Source organism: Acanthaster planci, linkage group LG15 (assembly GCF_054643075.1).
Source record: "Acanthaster planci isolate LZ-2023a linkage group LG15, COTS_SCS, whole genome shotgun sequence".
Lineage (NCBI taxonomy): Eukaryota > Metazoa > Echinodermata > Asteroidea > Valvatida > Acanthasteridae > Acanthaster > Acanthaster planci.
Window position 1 is genome coordinate 2,148,152 of NC_141791.1, and position 19,631 is coordinate 2,167,782.

Here is a 19,631-nt window from a genome sequence, read left to right on the forward strand (position 1 = left end):
TTCGATGGATTCTGATTAAAACAAAATATACATTAGTTCTAATGAGTATGCCAACACTGTCCACTCAGAGAGCACTGAAAAATGTATTTTCTCATCAGCAATGACCCCAAATAGTGTGAGCTGGAAGATGTTATTTGCAGATGAATAGATTGGATTGGCATTCCTGGGTGTCTGTGGATACCAGATTCTACGGTGATGATTATGCAGTGCAGCACATAATATTTTCTTAAGACAAGTATTTGCCTTGAGCAGAAGCACCCCCTCATTGGTTGAAGACAGCCATGCTGGTCGGGAGTGTTCGTTTTGTTGGTAGTGATGAGCACACAACGCGCATTTCGTAGTTGTTCGTGAACCATCGAAGTGACGTTCCTACCAAAGGAGCTCCTGTTGCTAGAAAAATTGCGCCCTCTCTTGGACCAGCTCAGGGCTCATCAAGGCGATTTGGAGGAATGCAATCAGGCAAGGGCTAAAAACGTTAACAGAAATCTGCTGCGCACTTGAAGAATCTTCGGTATTAGGGCTAAGATGTCAGGGCAAATATGAAAACTAGTTTTACTGACCTGAGGTACGTGATCTCATGCGTCTTCTCTGAGGTCCACGACATGTCCGACAGGAAGGACAGTGAGGACGTGGCCCTGCTCAGGGCCGTGCTAGCCCGGCTGTGTCTGCCGCCAGACATCCCTGACCGGCCCGTGCTGGGCCGGCTGCGACTCCTGCCTGGGGTGGAGGGGAGATGGGGGTCGTCCAGCCGGCCGTCTGGGGGCAGTGGGGAGGAGGATCCGGCCAGCTCGCGACTGATGGCCTCGATGATGCCCTCGCAGCCCGCGGCCTCGGCAAGGGTGATTAGAGTACGGCAGATGGAGGACGTGACAGCCTGGTAGACCAACTCCGAGTAGTGGTCTACAGAAAATAGAGAAACAAAATCAATGTTCAGATTGGAGCTTTAAATTGCAATGCTGTACACACAGTCTTGTCAGAGAGTTTGTAAGAAAAAAAACGTACAAGCTTAAAAGTAGAACTCAAGCCCACGACCTTCTGCTTACAAGAGCAGGTGTCTTGGCCACTTTACTGCTCCCAATGCAGGAGTTGGTGGATGATAAATGCTTTCTGAACTATTGTGTTGGTATGTAAAATGAACCTTGTTCTCCGAGGGTAACTTGCGCAATTCTGGCATTCCCGTACTTTGGATTGAATGGTCGCTCACCCCTAAAAATGTAACGTGATAATTACTGAAGGTCCATGCAATGGACATGTATAACATTTTTCTCTGTGTGACTCCGTTTAATCTGAAGGTGAATTGGTTATAGCAAAACTCTGACGCCGGCGAAATGACTCAGAGGAAACGTACAGAGTATGTCACTGATGACGATGTCGTCTCCGGTGTCGCCACTGGACGCCTCGGTCCGGGGGGTCAGGTTGACTGCCTGCTTGCCCGAGTGGCGCCTGGAGCTGGCGCTGAGGCTCTGGCGTGGACTGTGGTGGGAGGGGCTGGTGGCCCGGCCAAGGAGGATGTTGATCAGCTCATGGACAGCCTCCTCGATCTCGGTGGCCAGGTCGTGGAGCTGGGCGCTACGGTCACCGACACTGTCCAACATGGCCTGTGTGAACTCCTCCGGGGGCTGTAAACAAGAAAGAACAGGTGGACGTGAACCGAGACCAATGGAAGGCAAGTTGAGTGCTCTATAAAGCCACTGAGACCAAAACTTGGTGTTTCCTTGACCAACAACAGATGTCAACAGTTTCATTCCAAAGCAACCCCTGACCAGCATCAAAGGACGGGTGTGAAGATGTCGTTTTGCAAAGCAAATGATTCAGAGATGCCGTTTGAGCCTTAGCATGCATCTTACTACACCGCCTTGTGGCTACGGCTTCCATAACGTGTCATTGGCGTTTTGTGTTAAATAGCCACAGCTTCCTAGAGAAAGATCAGCTTGAATGGAAATGGCCACATTTTCTTGTAATCATGTGAGAAATTCTTCAAATCATGAAATGACATTCTGATGAGTCTTACCCATGACCTGCTGAAGGCCAGATCGGTGTCAAAGAGGAAGAGCTCGCTGATCTTCTTGAGCTTGGCGTCTACCTTGGTGTCAATGACGTGATTGACAGTGTCCACCTTGTGCTTCAGTTTGGCATTCGCTGTGAGAAGATAACAGATATTGTTCACCTTCTTGCTTATGACTGGGCTCGCGGCATGGCTTATGAACGAAGTTGCGACTTGGCTTGTGATGGGGCTTGTGACTGGCTTGCGAATGGGTTTGTGATGCGGCTTGTGACAGGGCTTGTGATGTGCCTTGTGACTGGGTTCGCGATGCAGCTTATAAATCGGCTTGTGACGGGGCTGTGATGGTCTCGACCACAAGGCGCTTGCACGACCAACAGAAAATCAAATGACTCACCAGTGTGGACTTGGTGCAGGAATGCATCAATGTTCATGGAGTTCCAAGCCAATGTGGTCAAGCCGGGCTGCAAGGTGACCGTAACGCTGTTGATGTGGGGTTTGAACAGGCTACGGATGGGGTCTCGGATGGAAGCCACGATGTCATGGAACTCCTTCAGGCAGAGCTCTAGGTGGTTGAAGTAGCTCTTGAATCGCTGCTCCTAAAGATCCAAAATGTACCCCAACAAATCTCAAAAACTCATAATGCAAATGGAACACGATATAAAATTGTTTAAAGTTAAATACGCGGCTTTCTGTGACTTAATGAACTTTAATCCCTATTTCTTGCCTACTTTCAGTTATAGAGATGTCCTCTCGGTGATTTTTCTCAAACCTCTTAAAGCAACAAATTGCAGATCCTAGTTAACTTAACAGATCCTGAAAAGAGTTATGGACCAAAGCGCAAAATGACTGGGTAACTTCACTAAGTTGTGTTGTGAAATCATGAAGTCATGTCAGACGAGATCAGTGTGAATGAACTGATCTCAATCTATACCATCAAACCTTACTCCTAATATGGCGTACCTGTTTCAGAACCATCTGGGCTGAGTCTGGTATGTCGATGCCAAGCCGCTTCAACCAGCGGCACTCATGGATCAACTGTAGAACCCTGCAATGAAAATATATCCTTAACGATTTTCTTATTGTAAAAGCATGGCACTGGATAAAAACAATTCTTTTGTCTAGCGGAAAGCACATTCACCCAAAACTTCAGTAAACCTAAATGACAGGTAAAAGCTCAAAGTACCTACCCTTCATCTGCGTTGACCACCACCTGTCCTGTCTCGGGATGGCTGATAAGTAAGGTTGCCCTCAGCCCGGCTTTGGCGTTATCGATGTGCGCCCTCCACTGGGCCAGCCACAGGCTCTCAAATGTCACCAGGGCCGTGGCCACGCGGTTGTAGAACCGCACCACGCGGGAGAAGTCCCGCAGGTGGGTGACGGCCCGGTTGTCGCGAAAGACCTTCATGGGGTCCTCGATGCGCTGGAGGAGCTGGCGGGACCAGGAGATGGCGCCGGCTACCGGCGGGGCGTTGCGGATCATCGGGGGCTCCTCCTATAGAAAATGGGAGGGGAGGACAGGTGATTGTAGAAACGAGTTTCACAGAAAATAAAACCAGGTCTGGTCCAAATGAATGGCTCTGGCTGACGGTAATGCACATGTCTGTGGGAAGTGCCAACAGCCTTAAGGCAGCAACTTTCATAGCCACTCATGTTATATCCAGATGGCTCTGGCTGACGGTAATGCACATGTCTGTGGGAAGTGCCAACAGCCTTAAGGCAGCAGCTTTCAGAGCCACTCATATTATATCCAGCCACAGCCATAACATTCAGATACAGCCAAACGACTTGCGTCAAACACTTGGATCCGGTCATCACTGGCCGAAACTCAGAAAATCTATCTGCACCTTATACTTCTCGTAGATGTTTTTGACCTCCTCCAGATCGGCCTCGTACCAGTTGAAGATGTCCACGTATTTCTCGGCGATGGCTCTCTTCATTCCCTGACGATACGCAACAGGGGTGAACCTGGAACCAAACAGTGCATTTCAGTATGGATGTATTCACGTCAACACCAACAGCTTTAGATGTGTCATCAATAATATGAAAAGTAAACAGAAAAAGCTTATTGTAAACAGAGGCCAATTTTAGAGAAATAACAAAGAGACTTATTAAAACTAATTGCGGAGTTAGGGTCAATTCAGACATCCAAACTGCGAAGCCAACTGACCTCGTGATGACGTCCAACGCCTCGTGTGTCTTCATCCTTCGAAGGAAGACGGCCTGCAGGTAGGCGCAGAGGTACATCTCGATCTGCTGAACGGTGCCGAGGAACTCCTCGTAGGTCTCGCCGAACTTCTCCTTTTCCTTGCCCTCCACGTCCAGCATGACCGCCGTGTCCACGTGGGAGGACAGCAGTTTCTTCATGGTGGCGATGTGGTCCTTGACAATGGAGGAGATGCTGGGGCCTTCGTCATCGGCGTTGTCTGTGCTGTAGAGCTTCCCTGGAAGAAACGCCATGAGGGGAGGGTATTGTATTGGGTCTTTCCATGAATGATTGAGGACGCCGTGCTGGCTGACTAGGTGGCTGGTGCACATTGTGTGAATCACAAAGCCTCACAAAAAGCCACAATCAAACAGGTAATACATACTGTGCATGTGAACGTGCTCAAGGGCCCAGCCAATCACAGGACATGGCACAATGACAGTAACCAATGAGATGTCCAGAGATGGCAGGTCACTGCCTGTCTTTGCCCTGTTAGATCTGAACCCAACTTCATGGAGCTGCAGACCAGGAACAAAATGCTCAGCAGATAATTGTGTTGAGCAAAATTGGCAGGTGAACCAGACTAAAATAATTTACTTTGCAGGGCACTTTGGATGGTAACCTAGTTGAGCTAGCAATATATTTTCTACACTTAGACACTTTCAGTATTTAGTAGCTCCACATATCTGCATCTGGTACCCATATTGATGATGACACTTACTGAGCAGAGCTGCATTGTGAGCAGTGATACCCGTACTGCCGTGGATGAGGTCATGAACTTCGTCTGCGTTGGACGGCACCTCGCTCTCCATGGGATCTTCGGTGTTCTCCTCCTTGCCTCCCTCCTTTGTTCCATGCTCCTCCTCTTCCTCATCCCCACTGAGATTCTCTTCTTCCTCAACAACAGGGAGGATGCCCGGGGCATGAGGGTAGGGGGTCTTGGTGGGACTGACTGGTTTAACGGGCGATTCCAAGGTTGGAGTACCTGAGGAAGAAACGGTGGAAGGTCATGTTAAGTGACTGCCAAATTTATTGTGAAGTTGAACGAGGTCATTAGGACATCATACCACAGAACAGGAATCAGAGAGATTTGCGCTTGTCTGCGAATGTCACATCTTGGCTATGAGCAGATTAGAGGCACCTGGAAACCAAAATTGTTACAAAATTGAATATCTTGATCAAGTTACTATAGAATGATCTTGTGATGATAATAACACTATCACTGGTCCAGCCAATGGTGGTAGAAAGCAGTGTGACGTCTATTGTACGGAGTCACTTTTCTGTGTCAGTTGCTTCAAACCCAAGAAAGTGCTTTCCGCCATTAAAGGGGGCCATTGGGAATGTCCAATGAAATGCTACAGGATTCCTCTGTACATAACTTCTTGGCTGAAACAATTTCTCCTGACCTTTAAACCTCTGAAACTGATCTCTGTTAAGCGTCTGGACTTACTGCTATGCTCTGAGGGATTGGTCCCTCCTCCTCCACCTCCCAGTGCCGCAAGCTCCGCCCCGTCCTCCGTGGCATCGTCGTCGACCACCAGGTCCTCCTTCCGTGGGCGGGGCAGGCCCTCGGTGCTCAGTCCCAGCTTGCTGTACTGCACCAGTGTGTAGATGGCGTCAATCACCTGCCGCAGGCGAGCACAGAAGGACTCCATGTGGCCGAAGATGGACTCCTCGTCGGTGAAGGGAACGCCATGGCCGTGATCAGAGTCACCTAGAAGTGATTTAAACATGCCTGTATAAGTGTTTGGAATGTGAAAAAGATGCCAGGACCTTTGTACACATTCACACGAAAACTGGTTGCGTATACAGTATGCCACACAACTGCAAGACAGTCCAGGCACACTATTCCTTCAAAGTTTGCTTCCATTTCAACTTTCAACACCAAAGCCAGGCTTATCACCCCTAATACTTTGAATACTTCTTCATTTAGAGGCTGTAATCATTGTTAATGGAACGCCCAAAGCCTTGTTTCAAGTTCATTTGCTTCTGATCTAAGTGGGGCACCAGATGAATCACAAATTTCACAGAGGCACTCACCAGCCACCGAGGGTGTCTTGGAGGCCTTCCCCATCAAGGTCAAGGCGCCCCTGGAGTGGGCCCTCACCCTGGAGGTAGGTGCGCCCAGGGAGCTGATGGAGGGGAACTGCATGAGGGTGTGAGCTCCGCCCAGGTTGTCCCGCAGGGTGCGCACGGTGTCCCTATAAACGCTCTGAGAATTCACACAAAAAGAAAAGAGAACGATTGGCTCAAAAGCAGAGGACCAGATTGAAAGGTCAGTGTGCAATATCTGTGCACAAGAGAAGTCCAAGGTCCCATTTCATGGATGTACAATGTAGAAAATCCTACTTAGCAAATTTATGAGCTAAGCAGAAATCAGCTGGGAACCATAACATTTAGGCTGCTGAACTAACATATTCCATGCTTAGCGATTTGCTAATCCACACTCACGTAGAGCTTCAGGCATGCCTTGAGGCGGCCTAGCAGCGTGTCATCCTCAGGGTCAGCCTTCTGGTCCTTCCCCTTCCGCCGTCCAGCCCTGGACCTCCCCTGCTGATCAGTGGAATGGACCCTGCCCTCTATCTCTGTGTAGAACTTGGGCCACAGCAAATCCTCCTGGGAGGGGGTGATTGTCTCAGCCGTGATGTACTCCTTGCAGGCGTTGACAAGCTGATTGGTTATCTACAAACAAGTGGTTGATTGAAAGCTAAGTTGACCAAAGAGTTTACCAAAGTGCATGCTCGTAACACTAACATCACTCATGAATAAATTACCCCCAAAATTTCTGACAACAGTTGCTGATTCAACTTTAAAAGTTTATTTCTTTTTTAAGAGAGTTATGAGAAGAAATCAGAAAAATATCATTAACTGTTGCCTGGAAACCACACACACTTCAAAAACTAACTAAGGGTGGCATTTATGTTTCTTCTGCTCTCCATACCTTGGTGAAGAGCAGCCCCAGATAGCCAGAGCGTGCGTAGAATCTGGAGATGGAATCCATCTGCTTGACGTTATTGGCCAGCCCAGGCAGGGCCGTGTTGATGATGTCGGCCGGCGAGGCGCTGTGGTAGAGGTGCTCGAAATGCCGACGCAGGGCCTCCAAATACTTGACTTTGTCCTTAGTTTCGTTGGCTGCATCAGTGATACTGTGACAAAGAGAAACTACTCATTTTTAAGCTGCAAATGAATAAAATGGCTTAATTTACTCATTACCAACTCCATCCAAAGAAAAAAGTGAAATGCCTGGATTTAAAGATTTGATATGGCAAAAGTAGAACCATCAATATGATAAAAAACAAACCAAAAGTTTCCTAGGTTGAAGGCAACAAGTAAAATTGCGAAGCCAAGAACTAAACAGGAAAACATACCCGTCATGATGGGGGACTTCTTTTGGTAACATCTTGCTGAATAAACTCTCCCTCCCTTCTCTTAAAATATTGCTGACTTGCCATTTAAGCGATTAAAAAACTGAGGGATGCCAACGGCTGGTTGGAGCATTACCTTGCATCGATGGCCTTCCATTTTTTGAGGACTTTGGACTTGGAGGTGATGAGGACCCCGATGACTGTCTTGCACTCCTTCCCCTTCAGCTGCTCCATGATGTTGGACAGCATCCTCTGCCGTCTCCTCCATCGCTCCAGCTCGCTCATGGGGCCTGAGGTGGGATCCATGAACCTGCAACAGAGGAGACCATTTGATTAAAAATATCAGTTTTTAAGGAAAGCGGCCAGTGAGCCTGATCAACTGCTCCTCTCTGAACTTAGATCCATATTCACCTTTCATCCCCACCGTCAGCCAGGGCGTTATCGATGGTGGAGATCCACTCTGTCACTAAGGCCTCATATTCCGTAATGATACTGTGGTCGTAAGACGTCGTCCGATGCTTACTAAATTCCTGGCTCACCATGTTATCCGGACGTCTCAAGACCTGGTGAACATCAACGGAATACTCACATTTAGCCTGTACACTCACAAGTATACTTGTAGTTTGGAACTACATTCTACATTTCAATGCTAGGGCTAAAGGCTTGAATACATCCTGTAAGAGTGAACGATGGCCTTAAAAGACCTTTTATCTGTCAAATGGTAGAGATAAATTGTCATACAAAGTCTGAGAACTCAAGTTTGCCTTGACACATCTTTCCTTGTTTTGGTACAATAACTTTCTTATAGACTGATGTTGGCTCCAGCAATAAACTGTTACTATTAATCAAATTATCAGGGAAAAAAGCTCAATGCCTGTCTATTTACTTCCAAAACAGTTTAAGAAATCAGCACTACAGCTTCACTCTTTCCAGGTCTTGGATACTGCATCTCTTCTAACAGTCTTCTATAACATTAAACTTAGTTTAAACAGCGAACAGCCTCAGACCAAACTGTTTGTGGAATTCTTGGCTTGGCGGTGATATACCCGGCACAGGCCTCATTCAGATGCACATCTAATGGAACAGCTTGTACAACTTGCAGCACAGCACTTGAAAACTTCAAACTCCATTTGCAACACCCAGTTTCCACGAAATTCTAACAAACTGAACAGTCTAGATGAAAACTTTCTTGAAAAACATTTTTGGCGGCAAAATTTGTGCGATGCCCAAACTGATGTCACTGTTTACATGTTGATTCTCCATAGTGTACCGCTAACTCCCAGACTATATTTTCTTGATAGAACAAACGCCAAGCATGCAACAAGCTATGAACACAATGCAACCCTGCATTCGATACGTGCAACATAAAAGACACAGCACATTTGGGATATTTCGCATGACAAGATAGAGGTTGCAAGCCTACATTTTTGATGACCATGGGAAGTGGATTAATAAGACATGCCAAATTGCATGAATAACATGGAAATGTTCAAGTCCAATCTCACGTTCCACTGTATGATTCAAGGTCCCATCCTTCCATAACTCTAGCAGCTCTATTGAAGTCTGAATATTTATACATCTGGATGTTGCCATTTCCAAGGGTATATAGGTGGACGAAAAGTGGAAGATTGGGAGATAAACTACATGAAATCATAGAAAAAAAATGAGACAGGGATAGGATGAGGAATTTCAGAATCATTTCAGCGACAAACAGTGATGACTGGTAGGATTTTCCCACACATCTGGTGAGATCCAATTTGAGAAGAATGACCGGCTACATGAAAGAATCAGGGGGAATAGGCATGCAAAACAACTACAAAAAGGGTCATGCAGCTACGGAAAAATCTACAAATTTCAAATGAATTCTGCTGGAAGAGAAGAGGAATGTGCAGAGTACAAGGCATGCATGGATCAGCGTGCGGTTTGCCCTCACCAAGTCCACTGGAACTTGTCGCCTTTGACTCTGCGATAATTGAAGGGTTAGTAAAATATTAGCAAAGCCATTTTGTTTTAACAAACGATTTTTGTCAATGAAAATATTCAGCATCTAAGTGGGCCCTAGGCCTAGAAATCATCTAGCCCAACACAGGCCCTAACAAGTAAAAATGCACCAATAAAAATCATTGAAATCAATTGAATTGAACAGGCTAACAACTAACATTAGGCTTACACACAATTTGTTAGCCTATTCTTGATTCATGCATGCTATCAAGTATCATAACTTATAACGCGTTGGTGTTATGGAGCACTTTATCAGATTATTGGGCCACATGTATTGTGCCACAACCCATACATTAAGTAGGCATAGGCCTACCTGCTGTCTTCCTGAAGCAGGCACATTAACCGTTTCTGCCAGTGCCCCGGCATATTTCTCCAGGCTATTCAGACACTGCGAGACATTCTCCTCGCTGCACTGGCCCCAGTCCTTCTGTGCTCGAAGCAAAGGCAAGTAAATATCAGACAGCAAGGTGTTGAGGTTGTCCAACACGCTGTGCCGCAGCTCCCCGCAGAAAATGTCCTTCTCCATGTGGACGGGGTCCACGTCGTGGTTGACATGATGGCGGAGGAAATACAGACAGGTCGTGTCCTCGATGTTCACCTCTTTCAACGCGGCCAGGGAGCTCACGACGTGCAGCTGTCTCGTGCTCTGCAGCCCGCTTGGAAAGAGAGAGCTCGTCTGGGGTCTGTCGGAGTAGAAGAAGAGCTTGTTGGGCCCTCCCGTGCCCAAGAATTGGTTGATGAGTTCGAGCGTTTTGGGCTCGCAGAGAAAATCCTCCAACAGCGTTGGGTTGTCGTGAAACCCGCCGATATGGAATGATTCCTGGATCTTCGTAGCGATCCACCAGTGTCTCTCGTCCATTTTGTCTCAATTTTCTCAGCACAGCACGATTTACAAACTCTGAAATAACCCTTCTCGGTAATCCTACTAAAATGCAACAAAATTCTACTTCATGAGCAGCAAAAAATGGAGCTAAATCACGTGTTGTCAGCATGATAAAGTTTTGCGGAGTTGCCGCGGATTTGTTGACAGCGGGCCGCCATTTTGGAAGTGGTCGTCAGGAACTACGAAGTTCCCGGATGTACCAATTAATTACGGGTGTTTCTCGGGCCCATGACATTTCGCCCCATGTTACGTTTCGCCCCATATGAAGTTGCCATTCAAGTGTGTAGACATGCTCAATCTGGGGTGTAATATATTTTGCTCCAACCGATCTAAGTCTTCACCTGAATTTTGCCACTGGAAACATCGCACCAAGTTGTCATGGCCCAACTTCAAATTGTCAAGGCCCGTGCACTAACTTTTCTACGAAGACAAAAACTTTCGTCACTCTTAACGAAATAACCTAGGCCTATATGGAGTAAATGAGGCCGTTACAGTTACATGTAAAGTACAGCTCAAAAATCATAAGATGCCGGATTTTAATGGGTGTAATCCTGCTCTGCGGAATTCGCCCGTCCGATTCGTGTCCAAAAATCATGCCGGGCCCACAACGGGTATGAGAACTATGAAACAAACACAAATTCTGCACAAATGGCCTCAGGAAATGAAGAAGGAAAAGGGCATATTGTAGTCTAAAAAAGAATAACAAATTTCAAGTATAAAGCAATTTGGTCCCGAGTGATCCTGCGAGTCGAATCTTCACACAGACTAGTTGTGTGGAGTGACCTAATTGGAAAGTCGCGCGACGGTACAATGTACTAAACGCGCTATGGATTGGTGCCTCGGAAAATTACCGTGACAAAATTAAGCCAAACAACAAAAATGATGAAAAGCCGGATGGTTGAGAACAGCCAAGATAACGCTACATATTTTTGTTTCAAAATTATTTGAAATGCCCTAGCCAGTGGGTCGATTCTATCAGCACTATAGCTGCATATACGGTGAAATAATTTAAGTGAGACTACGGCGCGGCACAGCTCTAACCAGTTGTCCACATTGTAACGGTTATCGGCATTTACTGGGAATCGAATGTGCAGCAAAAGTTTTGTAGACCAAGCACACCCCCCCCAATAAATCAACAGAGAGTTAGCAAGCTATCAGGGGCAGATCCGGGATTTTCCAAAAGGGTGGCTTGAACTAAGGCAGTAATGGTCAATGCCCGTATGGGTCCGGAGCCATTTTGGATTCTAGGAGCTCTGTGATTCCATTTCAGACAGTGTGCCCTTCGTTTCTCTTCTCCCTCTCTCAATTTCATCTTTTTTATTTTATTTATCTATGTATTTTTTTGCTGAAACGAAAGAACGCACGCTTAACAAGGGATGTAAAGCTACGTGCTTGCACTACAAACACTGGAAATGAGAAGTCATTTGAAATCTGAGATGATTTGGGGGATATATTCATAGCTTGATAAACAGGGGTAATGCTGCAGTTCAATCAAAAACCTCCTTACCAATGAATAACAGATAGCTAGGCAAGGCAGACTGCTTAGTTAACTAAGCGTATAATTAACCACAGTTGGACGTCTTTACATGCATGCTAAGCAAAAAGCACTTTAGCTCAGCCGGACATGCTGGACCTACATTGCCTGCTCTTCTGGAGTCTTGCCGGTCATCTTATACTTGTGTGCAACATAGCGTGCGATGGCGCTTGACTGGACAAGCTTCAGTCCGTCAATCTCTAACGAGGGAATCTGCCTGAATAAAAGATCTCCATCTGAAATAAGAAAGACAACATCTTATGTTATTGATATCAAACGTCTTATTCAAAATAGCCAGATTTAGTTATTTTCTACGTCGCAAGTTGGGCCTAACTCGCTTCAACGTTTGTAATTTATAGATGTAAAAGAACATCAGCTCTATTGCTACTCTGTTATGGACCAATATTAATATGAATAATTACTATGTTGTTTTTCCGATCAAATCAATCATGATACTAAAAGAATGTTTGGCAGAATAATTGAGTCAGGTTGGCGCAGTGTTTCTTTCCTCGCCTTCCACCTCTGGGGGCATGGGTTCGAATCTGGCTCGCTCCACATGTGGATTGGATAATCAGTCATACATACCCGAGTCCGTGGGTTTTTCCCGAAACATGTATGGCGGGGTTTTTCCTCCCACCTCTACAACTGAACATTTCTACATTGTCTTCTTAATTTCCAGTTCATCCTGGGTAACTGGAACCAAATGTGTTGTTGGATGATCAGATATAGATGAAATAAATTAAAAAAAAAAAAAGAAGTGAACTATGGAGCGAAAGAAAGTTCAACAAAACCTGCCAAATATTTCGTTCGATTTGGCCTATAACACTAGGCTTACCATCTAGTAGCTTCTTCATTTGCTCTGGTTCTGATATGAAGTAATCTTCAAACTAAATGGTTGGAAGCAAAGAAGAGAAAATGGTAGACGGTTGAATCTCAGTGTGATGTTAAGAAAACTGCTGAAAAGTTTACACAATGACAATTAAACTGAAACCTTGAAACCGCGTCCGAGTTTCCATGATCATCGTATGTTGTATGCAATACCTCCACTCCTGCAGCTGTTAGGGTTAGTCGGATCACTTCAGCGAGGCCTCGACCCTGGGTGTATGTCAGTTTTGCTTTGGATGCCATCTTTCCACCACGTTAGGAGAACCAAATTGGCGCTCTTTGTACAAAACTGAATCACTCCAAATTCCAACATTTCAGTTCAAGTGGGAGAAGTGCAACTCCTTGTACTTTGATCACAATAAAGTGCATGATTCTACATTTGCAAAAACCTTTTTATAGAGGTTTGCATCAAAATAGCAGAACTTATTTGCAAAATTTTGAAAGGCCATTATATTCCCTAAACACTTAGTTTTCACAATATCACATAAAGTATGACTGAAATTAATGTTATTAATGTGGCCAGTTATTTAAATGTAGTTAACAACCTACCCCAATATTCCAATGTAATTGTCCGCAAGTTAAATAGACCATATAAAGCAATCCACCTTCGACCGCACTCTCGAAAATGTTCTTATCAGTGAAGAGCAGTGACCTTATAACCCTTATCCTATCAAGAGATTGTTTATTTACACTTAATCTTGGACAGAACGTGAAATTTTACTGCGACGGTAGAACGAGAAAAAAGTCATTTTAGGCGAAATCGGCACTTTTTTAACTCGAATGTCCGTTTCCGATGCATATTAGGGATGGAGTTTTACCCAAACAAAATAAGTAATAATGATTTGTTCCTACGTTTCACTCGAAATTTATTCGCCTTCTCAGAGACCTGCACTTTTTAAGTCGGCTCTGTACACTGCTTCCTACCAGTGTATCTTAAGTCTCAATATCGGTCACCCGCTCAACTCACAAACTTTGTTTGGGTGCGCAAAACACACCGGCGCATCCATCGGGGTGGTAGACAAACGTCAAGTACCCGAAGTAAATGTGACCAATTTTGCTTTTTGTTATTTTTTTGTAGGAAGCAGCACCACTATTTCAGAAACGGTTCGACTAGCAACTCCGGGGAGGGGGGGCTTAAGCGCGCGCTACCGTTGAAAGATCGGAAAATCTGGGATGAAGGCTTTACAAAGTTCGGAAAAAAGGCCAAACCACACTGTGTATTTTTGAAAAGGAAAAACTATCCGGCAAAACTAACGGTGGAGGCATGGAGACTAAGTTCAAGAAAAACGTAATCTTTACAGTAAGTTCTACACTTGTAAATCGGAAATAAACATAAATGCGGGGAACAATTTAATGATTAAGGAATCACTTTTTTGTCTACATGCAATCTATCATACATTTTGTGTGCACAAAGCCCATGAAACACAAAATACTCAGGCCTACCGTGATTAAAGTGACACATGTTGTTTATTGTTTAAATATTTCTTAATATGGCACTTGGTATAATGAATTTGATTTCGATGGCACAGGTCTATTAGAAGCGACATTAATTCGTCCAAATTAGTTGTTTGTAATAATAATAATAAGCCAGATTTATACTGCGCACGTATCCACCCTGCTCATGTTCTCCGTGCTCAGAGAACTTGTTCCCCTTATTGATTCACGCGGTACATGTGAAGAACTGGTCGTCGCACATAACTAAATTCTTGACAGGCTTGTACTTCACCCATTTTAAGAACGTCTGTCTTCTGCCAAACGCTTACATCTTTTCCCCTTTTGTTGGCACTGTTGGTTCACAACTCAATGCTCAGCACAAGTCTTTTAGCTGGTAAATTGTTTAAAAAATATACAGACAAATTTATGAAACTCGCGAGGATACACCCATTTGCAGTATAATTCAGTGTGTCCATTGATGACATAAATATGTTAATTACAATGTGAAAACTGACTTTAATTCATATTGTCTGTTATTTTTTACATCACGTCCCAGCGATGCTTAAATCCCAACACTTTGCAAACAGTGGTGGCATAGTCTTCCGTCAGCGAGTGGGAGCTGTCTTCGTTGCAGCCCTTTCAGAAAGGCACTCACCAGGGGCACGAAAGAGATCTTGCTGGTGAAGGTCCGGGGGGGGGAATAGCACCCCAAAATGAAACTTAGCAAAACAGTTTTGTTTTGCATACTCTGTATTTGCTCTTACCATATCTTGCTCATCAGCAATAACAAGGTTTTCAGAGGTATACTTACAGCCACTCTAGGAAACTTAATGCAAAACACAGGAGCGCTGAATAGCTGAGAAAACCGCAAAGACTAGTGGCGTACCTTTCGGGGTGGGGAAGAGCATTATAATTTTTTTCTTCTGGAGGGCGAAAGAGCGCCAACGTTTCAGAAGCGGTGCTACCGGCGCCTTCCTCCTTTGGGGAGGGCTAAAGCGGCGCGAGCTAGCATTTATACATCTTAAAATCTAGGATGAGCTCTACAAGGGTAGGAAAACGGACGATTTGTGTATTTTTGGTAAAGACTAAGATTAACACACACACATTGTTAACGCACTTGTGAAACGGCAGAAATGAACGCTAGAAACAATTTAATAATCATTTTTAAAAGTACAATCTGACATCCATCATCACCCGCCCTGGTCATTTGATGACATGGGGAAGTTAACTACCATTCGAACACCAAACTGTCATTATTAACTGCTATCCAAGGTAGTCATTTCAGTACAGTATAGTAGACTGAACATCTCTTGCCAATTTCCATGTCTAAGCACGCTGTCTGGACTACTGCAGAATCCCCTACTCACATCAGTGGTTACTTTGGATTTCTATGTAGCACGATTTACTCTGATTAAAACCAAACACAATCTAAACATTTCCAAATGAAAATTCGTAAATCACAAAAAGGCGATGAAAAATGAAGTACATCATTAAAAGAGGACCAAATATGAAGAAATTTAATGTGTCACACAGGAAAGCACATAATGATGGGGAAATGTTACTATCTTTACCGATTATTATGAAATATTTTGTTTATTTATGAAGTAATATGAAATAATAAGAAGAGTTAAATGGCATATGCTCAAAAATGCAAATTTTTAGCTGTTTCTTAAAAAGTAAAGTGCTAAAAAGTGTCAAAGAATTTCCTGATTAGCTTAAATATGTAATGCACATCAAAAACAAGGCAAATAAAACAAGCCAATATTTTGGGACAGTATATTTCTAACACAAAGGCTGCCAGTCTTCTCAAAAAGGGTGGCCTCCTTCGCCTGTGCCCCTTTCTATAGGCAAGGCTGATTTAGCCCTTCTTCATCAATCACAGTCCACCTATGATACTGGGGACTACTTCAGTGGCAAGTCTGTACAAGGCAATAAAGGCAATATAAACTTCTTTTGGCAATAAAAGCACTGTCATACGGCTATCCGCCCGGAATTGAAGAGCACCCCCAAGCGGCAAAAGAAAGACACGTGGTAGTACGTTTCCCGAGCGGGTTCTTGTATGCATTCTGCATGTACGCAGAGACCATACATTAAAGAATAAATTTGTTACGCGTACTCAGCGTGCTCCGCGTCAAACGTGCCACTGATCTCCATTATAAATGCCTGCTTACGCAGTGAATATCAAAAAAAAAAATTATAATAATAATAAATAAAATAAACGCCCTCTTTTGTTACGCTCGAAGCGGACAACTGAGAAATATACACATTTTATGCAAATATGTGAAGAAGCGTCAACTGCATATATAATCTACACGTACCTCGTTTCTTGTCGCTTAAGTATATCAATTAGAAAAACAGGGATCCGATATTATACATGTACAAATAAGGACGCACATACACGCAGGGCGGATCCAGGAATTTTTCCCGGGGGGTGTCAGGTCAGAGATTTGGTCTAATGTCTCATTGGCCGGATTTCATCCCAGGGATGCTAACTTCCAGCACTTTGCGAACGGTAGTGACGTAGACATCATCGGGCGGAGGCTGCCGTTGGGGCCCCTTGAGGAAGGTACTCACCCGGGGCAGGGACGAGATCTTGCTGGTGAAGGCCTGGCCGGGGGAAAAAAAACTGCATATTAATATGCCCATGACAGGTAGCATGCCCAACTTGGTAATGTGCCACACAGAGTCATTCAAATGCACAACATATCTGACCATAAAAAGAATTAAACAAGGATTTTGTTCTGAAACTGTCTTCCCTAAAGTCAAAGAAGGGCTGTGAATCATTGACTAATCCAACAATGGTATTATATGAACCAAAGAATTTTAGTGCTTGGGACACATCATGTACTTGCGCTGGTGTAAAGTGACTTTCCAAACACTTACTGCCACACTAGGAAACTTGATGCAAAACTCTGGTGCAATTTCTTGGAGGCACAGGAAAACCTCCAGCCAGCCGATGTCGGCAAGGGAAAGAGACTCACCAACCAGGAAACCAGAGGTGCTCTGTTTGTAAACCTAGAAGCCAGAAAGGAAGTCAACCATTTGGGGGAAAGTCAAAAATATCCATTTGGTCTTATCTGATACACATTTCTCGGTAACATCCTTGTGACTAGGAATTTCATTTGACAACTGCATGTTCTTGTTTTTGCTGTTTCAAGAGGGACTGGCACAAAGCCTCTTCCGTGATTCTGTGAATTTCACAATAAAGAACAGGCACTGTAGTTACAGTGCTAGCTGGTTTATCTATAAAACGATATTAACGACAATATTCACAATTGACTATGTTGAATTTCCAATTAAGAGCTATATGTGTTTAGGGGAAGTCAGAAATTCATCAACCACAAAAAATTCTAGGATGAACCCTGCTACCTTGTCAAAGATGGGAAGGTATCGGTTGTTGGCCTTGCTCTTCGCAAATTCAAACTTCTTTTGCTTGCCCTCTTTGGTCTCTTCGAAGGCAGCAGATGCAAAGCCAACACTGTAGAAATCCCGCGACCCCTCGTACAACATATCGATCCTGAAGTGACAGAAAATATGTGGCAATCCATGGCAAGTTTATAAAGAGTCCTATGCTTCTGTTGCAAAATATCAGTTCTCAAGAAAATGTTCTGACTTGTTTAATGTTTCTTAGGAATGAGATGGGCAAATGGACTTACATTACATGTTCTTCTGGAGTCTTGCCCATCATGTTGTGCTTGTGTGCCACATAGTGAGCGATGGCGCTTGTCTGGACAAGCTTCATTCCATCGATTTCTAACAAAGGAACCTGCATGAACAGAAGATCTCCGTCTGAAACATGAATAAGAGAACCAAAATGACTAGCTTTACAATACCTGTAGAAATCCCTTTTGAATGAAACTAAAAGAATGATGGACCTGTTGTCATATTAAAAAGGGAGTTGTTTTGACATACCATCTCGAAGCTTTTTAATCTGTTGTGGTTCTGTAAGGAAGTAATCTTCAAACTGAAAAACAGAGAGAGAAAACAAAACAGCTTTAAAAATGCAATGAACTTGAATTAATTTACACAAAGTATGAAATATGTTGATGGCAAAGCAAGTAAAAAACTAAAATATTCAAGGATGGATGGAACATTTGCCCATAATTAATTGCATATGAAAAATAATTGGAGAGAAGCTTCTCGGTGCCAGTGACCTTGGTGGAATAATTTCCTTTTCAGAGCGATCCTTCTGCTGAGGCGTGAATTGAAAAAAAAAAAAAGACGATTGACAAATGGCAAGACCAATTGATAGAATACATTTTAAAGATGTGCATTTGCAACATGAACATCACTCCCAGAGTAGCATAACCTCCCCTTCAAGTTTTCATGGCCGGACAAGTCATACCCCCCCACCTTCCCGGTTCATGCAGTTCCTGGCACAATTACACCCCAAGATCACGCCTCATGTCTCTCCCACCTATCTATGTCTGTGATCACAAATTCAGATTTTTAATAATGCCCAGTAAGCTTGGCTGGGTTCGAGTATTAGATTCACTAAGACACAACGTATCGCCTCTTTCAACATTTAGCATGGGTGTAAATACCAGGGCATGGGGGTATATATCCCTCCACTTTTTTGTGGTGAGCCAAAAATTGAAGTGGATTGTGAAGAATTGTTTGGACTTCGTAAAAACCGAACTTTTTCAATATCACTCAAGAACGAGATTCGAGAAAAGAAGTTTAAAAAGCCATCATGCCATTCTGATTTAAGATGTATTCTGCATGAATGTAATGCATATTACAAATGTACATCTACATCATGAACATCACCCCCTATAGTGTCATATGGTTCACCCCCCTCCCTTAAAAATGTTCATTTCCAGGCAAGTCATATGCCCGCACCCTGTCCACAAATCCCTATTCCAACCCTATTATTATTCAATAAGTGTCATCCAGTCACCCCACACGAAGCGTGTTCTAAAAGTTAGTGGGATGTGTCAGAAGATGTCAGGTTGCTAACTGAAGATACAGACACAAACCCCCCAATTTGCGGCACAAATTTACGCCACTGAGTGACGTTTTCACTTAAGACACTGTCGGTGATGGTAAAAAGAGGCGATTTGTAGAGTCCTAGTTAAATTAATAAGAATACTGATACCCTACCTCCACGCCAGCAGCCGCTAGGGTTAGTCGGACCAGTTCCCCTCTACCTCTGCCTCGAAAGTAGGTCAATTTTGCTTTGGTTGCCATGGTTTTCTACCTGTTCAATTCAAGAGTAATTCACAACCCGTTTGAAGTGCCTAGTACCTACGTGCGCTACTACACCTGAATCCTGAATTCTTAAGTGGGGGATGGACCGCGGCCGGCGAGAGAGCCGGGGC

General features: G+C 44.2%; 3 protein-coding genes across 13 annotated transcripts in view; all 3 read right to left on the minus strand.

Moving 5' to 3' along the window:
• LOC110974393 (dynein axonemal heavy chain 5-like) overlaps positions 1–10,621 on the minus strand; it is a 76,794-nt gene extending 66,173 nt beyond the window's left edge. For 9 of the 11 annotated variants that reach the window (XM_087146968.1, XM_087146967.1, XM_087146965.1 and 6 more), the window contains exons 1-17: positions 9,888–10,621; positions 9,507–9,536; positions 7,985–8,136; positions 7,710–7,883; positions 7,150–7,354; positions 6,660–6,890; positions 6,249–6,420; positions 5,659–5,922; positions 4,930–5,193; positions 4,173–4,446; positions 3,850–3,970; positions 3,193–3,497; positions 2,966–3,050; positions 2,400–2,601; positions 2,012–2,139; positions 1,349–1,619; positions 561–900 (exon numbers count right to left, since the gene is read on the minus strand). In XM_087146968.1, coding sequence (XP_087003094.1) covers positions 561–900; positions 1,349–1,619; positions 2,012–2,139; positions 2,400–2,601; positions 2,966–3,050; positions 3,193–3,497; positions 3,850–3,970; positions 4,173–4,446; positions 4,930–5,193; positions 5,659–5,922; positions 6,249–6,420; positions 6,660–6,890; positions 7,150–7,354; positions 7,710–7,883; positions 7,985–8,136; positions 9,507–9,536; positions 9,888–10,433 — 3,764 coding nt within the window. In that variant the 5' untranslated portion in view covers positions 10,434–10,621. The remainder of the gene's footprint in view (positions 1–560; positions 901–1,348; positions 1,620–2,011; positions 2,140–2,399; positions 2,602–2,965; positions 3,051–3,192; positions 3,498–3,849; positions 3,971–4,172; positions 4,447–4,929; positions 5,194–5,658; positions 5,923–6,248; positions 6,421–6,659; positions 6,891–7,149; positions 7,355–7,709; positions 7,884–7,984; positions 8,137–9,506; positions 9,537–9,887) is intronic. The other 2 variants (XM_087146969.1, XM_087146963.1) reach the window with 1 other exon arrangement.
• Positions 10,622–12,090: 1,469 nt separating this feature from the next.
• LOC147796590 (glutathione S-transferase A2-like) lies at positions 12,091–13,188 on the minus strand. Its single transcript, XM_087146850.1, has 3 exons — positions 13,033–13,188; positions 12,827–12,878; positions 12,091–12,227 (listed from the first exon to the last, which is right to left on the minus strand). Exons 1-3 carry the CDS (start codon positions 13,117–13,119, stop codon positions 12,091–12,093), a joined length of 276 nt encoding a protein of 91 aa, XP_087002976.1. The 5' UTR covers positions 13,120–13,188.
• A 2,256-nt stretch (positions 13,189–15,444) lies between these two features.
• Positions 15,445–19,617, minus strand: LOC110974392 (glutathione S-transferase A4-like). Its single transcript, XM_087146933.1, has 6 exons — positions 19,414–19,617; positions 18,223–18,274; positions 17,967–18,099; positions 17,680–17,827; positions 17,194–17,325; positions 15,445–16,917 (listed from the first exon to the last, which is right to left on the minus strand). The coding sequence occupies exons 1-6, from the start codon at positions 19,498–19,500 to the stop codon at positions 16,771–16,773; spliced, it is 699 nt and encodes a 232-aa protein (XP_087003059.1). The 5' UTR covers positions 19,501–19,617; the 3' UTR covers positions 15,445–16,770.
• Positions 19,618–19,631: the final 14 nt, after the last annotated feature.

Bases quoted from the DNA above. Each gene is read 5' to 3' on its own strand.
- LOC110974392 (XM_087146933.1), bottom strand. From the start codon at position 19,500: ATGGCAACCAAAGCAAAATTGACCTACTTTCGAGGCAGAGGTAGAGGG. The intron at 17,828-17,966 runs GTAAGTCCATTT...CTGTCACTTCAG, and splicing joins ACTCCAGAAGAACATGTAAT to GATCGATATGTTGTACGAGG. The intron at 17,326-17,679 runs GTAGCAGGGTTC...TCTGGCTTCTAG, and splicing joins ACCTTCCCATCTTTGACAAG to GTTTACAAACAGAGCACCTC.
- LOC147796590 (XM_087146850.1), bottom strand. From the start codon at position 13,119: ATGGCATCCAAAGCAAAACTGACATACACCCAGGGTCGAGGCCTCGCT. The intron at 12,879-13,032 runs GTATTGCATACA...CCAACCATTTAG, and splicing joins TAACAGCTGCAGGAGTGGAG to TTTGAAGATTACTTCATATC. The intron at 12,228-12,826 runs GTAAGCCTAGTG...TTCTTATTTCAG, and splicing joins AATGAAGAAGCTACTAGATG to ATGGAGATCTTTTATTCAGG.